Raw genomic sequence first — 6,832 nt, 5'->3', positions numbered from 1 at the left:
CATTTGAAGCTTGTATCATGATGTAAGTTTAAGATCAAGAAGTTTCCATTTTTGGCAGTTGAAATTACAGGTCCACTTTCTATTTTGGGAAATTTTCTGTTTGACTTGATTTTCTTCCATGATGAGGTTTGACATGATAGATGAGGCTTATATAAGCATGAATGAGCTCCTTCAAATCAATTCTATCCATCAAATCATTGATTAAATCAACAGTTGACCAAGTTTGACTTTTCTAGGGTTTTGGATGACTGAACCACTTCTGATGAATTCCAAACCCTAATTCCTTGAGACCTTGACTTCAAATGATGTCATAAGATGTATGAACTTGTGATTATTGATCATGGTGCCCAAATTCTGGAAGAATGGCCACCATCCACTGCTTTGACTGACTGTTGACTGTCTTTGACCTAATTTCTGATGATTGCTTCAACTGCAAGCAAAAGGTTAGACTGACAATATTTTTGTACTTTTTGAATGATAAACATATGAAAGCAGAGATATACAAATGCAAAGTATGCTTGGTGATCAAGAAACAACCCACAAGGCAACCACCCACTAGGAGGACAGCTAGGGTATGCAATGATCCTTGAGGTTATGATATGATATGATATGGGCCATGAGGGATCTTAGGGCCAAAATTGGGGTCTTACAAGATGCATATCCAAAAGTAGCAATGAGAAAATCCAGAGATGCATCTCCGAACAAACCTGCAATTCTCATCCATGTAAGAAACGCCACTGATGCCTTGACCCTCCAAAAATATGTCAATGCATGTTCTAGTAAGCTACCAATTTCGCTTACACTAATATCTAATGTAACATAAAACAACTAATGTAGCTTAAACAACTAACTACAAATCAAAACAGAAAAAGAAATAGAATTTTAAAAAACATACCAAATCAAATTGATGAGAAGTAGAAGCTTGAATGTGCGAGATGCTGGAAAGGAGGAGAAAGAGCTCCAATGGTAGAAGTTGGCTAGGGAGAGAAGCTTGAAAGGATGTGAGAGCTCAAAAGTTTGAATTGAATGACAGTTTTTTAGAAAATGAAAACTAAGAACTAAATCAAACCACCTCGGGTTTTATTGATTTGGTTCGGTTTTTGAACCGAACCAAAAACAATATTTTTTTTATTTACTTTGGTTTGTATTGTCGGAATTGATTTTTTTCTAGTCCACTTAGACTCCTACATGTTAATCCTTTAAAAATACTTTCTTTAACCGATTTGGTCATTTCCGTTAAATTTTGTTAAAAAAAGCCTTAAATACAGTTGACGTTAGATGACAGTAAGGACATTGGTGCATATTTGAGTCAATATATGTATTTAAATTGCACGGGTTTTATTTTCGGAAGTTAAAAATCTTGCGAGTCACTGATAACATAAAAAATATATATAATTTCATATCCTTATGCTAAAGGTTACAAATTGAGAACTAAAGGTTGAAAAATATGCAAGTTTCAAAACCAAGTTGAATTTTGTATCACCTTTATATCTAAGTCACAACATGATCAACAATATGAATACAACATGATCAACAATGTAAATAATAGATCCACCACCCTGCATGGTCTAATTAGAAAACCACTTCCCAAATTCGTCGGAGCAGGTTCTCACCAATTGAAACATTCTTCGACCTCTCACATATCTGCCATGCCAGTATATTTATTATAGTCAGTTAAGATTAAATGTTATAAAATCTCAAAAGTAAATAATTATTTGGAAATAACATACTCCCTACGTCTCATAAAAAGTGTATCATTAAAATCAATGCATCTAATCATTTTTTTAAAAATCGTAAATTGTTCAAATAAGACTTTTTTTATAAGACGGAGGGAGTAGTAGAATCTAAACTTTATTACAAGACTTTCCATCTTACAAACTAGTGTTATCTTAGTGTCCAAAGGTCTATAGCTGCAGCAAACGTTGTATGCGTGTATGTCTAATATGCATCAAAAAAATAGTCCGCAACAAAAGCACTAAATTAAATATAAATAAAAAGAAACTGCATTTAAACTTCTGTTAGAATATAATACCTGTACATACAAAAGCAACAAAAGCTCTATTGTACCACCACCTCCTGTGGTAACAATATTCAAAACATTAACACATCGGCAGTCACGATATCATGACAGTCAATCTTTAAGAATCTCAGGCAACCTATAACAAAAGTCCCAAAAAGTTAGTCATTAAAAATGAAAAGTAACCCATCTTCATTGCTCAGTAGCATTATCTTTGAAGATAAAGATCTAGATCTGATAATAGTTGAAGGAGAATAGAGAAAGACAAAAAAGGAGATAAAGGATTGTGGTGGTGGAAGAAGGAGAAGAGAAAGAGAGGGAGAAGAGAGAAAGAAGGATGACGGCTAACTTATGATTTTTTATTTTTTTTTTTAAATTTCATAATTTATATATACAATTACAAAATAAAGAGAAAAAAAAAGATAGGTCAGATTTACACAGACTATTTCACGTAACGTAATGATTTTTGAAGAACTATTTTGTAATGTTTTTAATTAAGCGACCAAAATGAAACAATAAATTAAGTTAATGGATCAAAACTTCTAACAAAAAATATATGAAAAAATACACTTACAAGTCCTAGAAACAAATGTGGAAAAATGCTTCGACAACATCCATAGTTAATTAGTATATATAAGTAATATATTAAAAGAAAACATAAAACATGCCAATATAGTACAGATTCAAATCTCCCATTAAAACAACCTAAATCAATTTTAACGCACCATATCCTCCAACTAGGGATGGCAAAATGAGTCATCCGCCCCATCTCGTCTTAATCCTGCAAAAAAAAAAAGCGGAACGGACAAGTTAACCAAATAAAATTGGACTTAAAAATCTAATTCGTTCCGCCAAGGTGACAGGTTGACGGGCGGTAGGCTTGTCCGTCTTTTATTTTTTATATTTATTTTTCATTTTTTAATAGATTAATAGACTTATTTTTATATTTTAATTATATTTTTCACTTATTTTTTAAAACAATTTTTTATAAAGCATTTTTTTAACAAATTTTATTTTAAAAAATATAAAATATATTTAAAAATAAATGTATAAAATAGAATCATAAACAATTATTCCAAAACTATAGATCAAATATTAACCTTCAACCAACCAAAATAAATATTTTGAAAACTTAATAACTAGGTTGGCGGGCTGACGGACCAACTCTCCTCTTTTTTTTGACAGACTTAAGGCGGAATTGTCTTAAAGTGGGACAGGCTGAACGGGTAGGCGGACACAAAATCTCAATCCAACCCGCTATTTTTTGACGGGTGCACGGCCATTTCAGAGTATAAATCAAATGCATCAATAACCTCTTTATCTTTACATAAACTATGAATAACCTCTTTACCACCCCTACCCCTAACTAACTAAAAAACCAAAACTACTACCCACCAAGAACAAAAAAAAAGCTAAAATCACAATAAGAGCCAATTCTAACCACTTCCCACCAATTCTAACTGCACAGCCGGTAATGAAAAACAACAAAGACAGCAAAACCACCGGATACCTGATAATCTGAATAAAGACAGACCCAAATACAAGAAACCTGCTGCAACACACACTCACAGTCCCACCAATACAATCGAAAATGGCAGCTCCATCACATTAAAACCTCCTGCAACACACTCGGATTCAAACACCATAAAGATGTGTTATACTCCATGCTATAGCAACTTTTATACATAAGTGAACCAGCTTTGCATCAGTCACCTTAAAAAGGCTTTTGTATGCATAAATTCGTGCGTAAAAATCTTAAACCTCAATCCTTTATTGTATGCATTGTCTTTGACATAAAGAGTCAAGAAATCAACAAATTTCAATCAACTAAGAACAAGACAATGGCCAATGATATGGTAAGCCGTAGAGAAACTTTTCATTACCAAACAACAAAGAACATATAGCATCTAAACTCGTGAGTTAATAAGCGAAAGTTTACTAAAATATGTCTCAACATAATCCATCCTTTTAAGTAATGCACACATAAGCTAAGCCATACCAAGCCACCTTTTTTTATCAGGATCATATAGGGAACAAAAACGAAGTATATTTCTCCATTTTAAATTTAAAAACAGGAAAAGTTCAAAGAGGAGCCCATTTTCAACAGGAGATGATCCGTGTGCTTTTCAACGTGCTTTTAAATTGTTAACCGGAAGGGATAAGGAATCAAAAGAACTTTTCAAAGAAAGGAACTGAAATTCAAAGCAAAGTCAATATTACAATCAGATTTTCTACAAATTGTCGTACCATTCCAGTTGATAGCAGAGATTTTGATGGAAATGAATTCAAAAGGACATTGAAGTAATTGAAGTATTGTCATTGCGGTATAGCAATGACATTAAAAAGATATTAAAATCCATCTTGTTTCTTTCAAACTCTATCGAAATGAAATTTTATCACATAAAGCGTCACGATATTTGCTATTGTTGAAAGTATTGGCTAGAGGTGTAATACAACTCAGCCCAACAACACTCCTAAGACAACATTAATTTTAATATTCTATCAATTTCCATCAAGTTAGAACTCACCAATCTATCAGTTTGTGAAGTATAAAAGCACTTACCGAAAGAAACAATAATAACAAAAACATTCTTTCCCAAGAGGTGAAGCATCTACATACATAAATTCAAAAAGTAATAATGTATAAGTAGAAAAACATCTTACCTAGTATCAGTCTTACAATAGACCTTTCTCAATCATTTCAAGAAGAAGTTTCTTTGCCATATCATTTTCATCTTTTCCCAACAAAGAATAAATCGTTCTTTCATAAGTTAGAGCATTCGGAATGCAACCATTATCTTTCATTTTAGACATCATGGCCAGTGCTTCATCAAACAAACCCTTGATACAAAATCCCTTGATCATAGCATTATATGTATAGACATCTAGATTGTAGCCTTTGACCAAAAGATCTTCAAAAACGTTTTCTGCATCCTTTATTCTTCCACTATTGCACAATTCATTGATAAGAATACTGTACGTGCACACATTTGGTTGAATACCTTGGTCTTTAAATTTCGTTAACAATTCAATTGCCTTGTCAACGTGATGCCTTTTGCATAAACCATCCAATATAGAATTGTAAGTAACTATATCAGGCGGTTGACCTCTATCATGCATCATACCGACAAGTTTCAAAGCATGTGATATTCTCCCAGATTTGCACAAACCATCTATAAGGGTATTGTAAGTTACCGTATTAGGAAAAATTTGTCTGCAATGCATTTCTTCAAAGAGCTTCATAGCTTCATCAACCCTTTTAACCTTACAAAGTCCGTTAATCATGATATTGTAGCTCCGAACATTAGCAACGACTCCTTTTCGAGACATAATGTTTAGAATATCCATGGCTTTGTTCACTTCATTTACAAGACAATATCCGTCCATTAAAGTGTTATAACTAACAACATTAAGTGCAACACCTTTTTTCATCATCAAAGCCACCACTATTTTAGCTTCTTTCACTTTACCTTCTTTACAAAAAGCATCCACCAATGTACTAAAGGTGTAAACATCTGGGATGATGTTTACCAAATTCATTTTATTTAGCATATGAATTGCTTTTATCAATTGACCAACAAGACAAAAACCATAGATTAAAGTACTGTAAGTGAAAACATTAGGAGAAATTCTTTTGGCAACCATTTCAGAGTATAAATCAAATGCATCAATAACCTCTTTATCTTTACATAAACTATGAATAATTGTAGTGTACATTACCACATTAGGTTGAACAAGTTTCCCATCAACTTGTCTTAGCACTTTTAGCGCCGCGCTTGTTTCTCCAACTTTACATAACCCGTTGATCAATGTCGCATAACTAAATTGGTCTAAACGAAAGCCCTGAGCTACTACCTTGTCATGAAAGTGCAATGCTTTATGAACCTCACCTTTGAGACAGAGACCCTTGAGTAATACAGTCAAAGTTATAGTATCTAGTGGATAACCCCTCTTGAGAATTTTCGTCAATACTGAAAAAGCAAAAGTTACATGACCTAATTGACAGAAAGAATTCATGAGGATGTTGAGAGATACAAAATCTGGATAAAGTCCATTTGATTCCATTTGTTGGCAAAGGGAAACAACAACGGGGTAATGTTTGGTCTTTACAAGGGAACCTAAAATCTTGCCAAATTGATTCATGGGTGGAGTAGGTTTCTTATGAAGCATTTGGTTGAACAAGGAAACATTATCAAATTCATCACTAAATTGTTGCAGGGAGTGAGAGTATGGTTTTGAAATTGATGATCGAAAGGAAAGATGAAAAGGATGAGAATTGGGAATTGAAAGAGAAACAGAAACAGCGTACCTGGAGGACCTTAAAAGCGACATTGTTGTGTCGTTGGCACACTCAACAAAGTGTTGAAAAATGAACCCAAAATCTTGAATGGGTTGTTTATGAAATGGGATGATAAAACATCCTTAAAACTAGAAGAAAACTTTGTTCATTTGGATCGGAATCTGCACAATGATTATGCCTTGGGTTAGGAGCGGGGACTCGTAGATAAATTAAAAATGAGGTTCAAATTCAAACTAATCCAATTAAAAGCCACAAACTTATTTAAAAAGTCGAAAATTGCACAAAACCTAATAATATGTCATGTTTGGAAATAACAATAATTATTAATTATTGGTATGTATAAAAATTTAAAAAAAACGAACTTAAAAAGGAACGAAGGGAGTACTATTTTATAGAAATAGTTCAATTTAGATTAAATTTCAGATTAAAATTTCAAAACCCATCTAAAATGAACCCCATATATATATATATATATATATATATATATGCTTTTATATTTTTTATTAGTTTGATAG

The 6,832-nt window shown here is 32.7% G+C and overlaps 1 protein-coding gene across 5 annotated transcripts; it reads right to left on the bottom strand.

Moving 5' to 3' along the window:
* Nucleotides 1-1,371: 1,371 nt before the first annotated feature.
* Nucleotides 1,372-6,606, bottom strand: LOC127091796 (pentatricopeptide repeat-containing protein At3g22470, mitochondrial). 5 transcript variants are annotated; one of them, XR_007792007.1, is made up of 6 exons: nt 6,327-6,606; nt 4,682-6,012; nt 3,528-3,635; nt 2,743-2,798; nt 2,033-2,156; nt 1,372-1,644 (listed from the first exon to the last, which is right to left on the bottom strand). XR_007792007.1 is itself a non-coding variant. In XM_051030503.1 (3 exons), exon 2 carries the CDS (start codon nt 5,732-5,734, stop codon nt 4,694-4,696), a length of 1,041 nt encoding a protein of 346 aa, XP_050886460.1. In that variant the 5' UTR covers nt 5,735-5,988; nt 6,327-6,606; the 3' UTR covers nt 3,262-3,635; nt 4,682-4,693. The 5 variants fall into 5 exon arrangements, 1 of the variants encoding a protein (XP_050886460.1); XR_007792006.1 differs by having other exon boundaries at nt 4,682-5,988; XR_007792008.1 differs by having other exon boundaries at nt 4,682-5,923.
* Between the last annotated feature and the right edge of the window lie 226 nt (nt 6,607-6,832).

The sequence above is a fragment of the Lathyrus oleraceus genome, chromosome 6, assembly GCF_024323335.1.
Source record: "Lathyrus oleraceus cultivar Zhongwan6 chromosome 6, CAAS_Psat_ZW6_1.0, whole genome shotgun sequence".
Lineage (NCBI taxonomy): Eukaryota > Viridiplantae > Streptophyta > Magnoliopsida > Fabales > Fabaceae > Lathyrus > Lathyrus oleraceus.
This window is presented reverse-complemented; position numbering and strand designations above follow the sequence as displayed.

What these genes read in the sequence shown, in the direction of transcription:
- LOC127091796 (XM_051030503.1), bottom strand. Translation starts at nt 5,734, where the DNA reads ATGTACACTACAATTATTCATAGTTTATGTAAAGATAAAGAGGTTATT.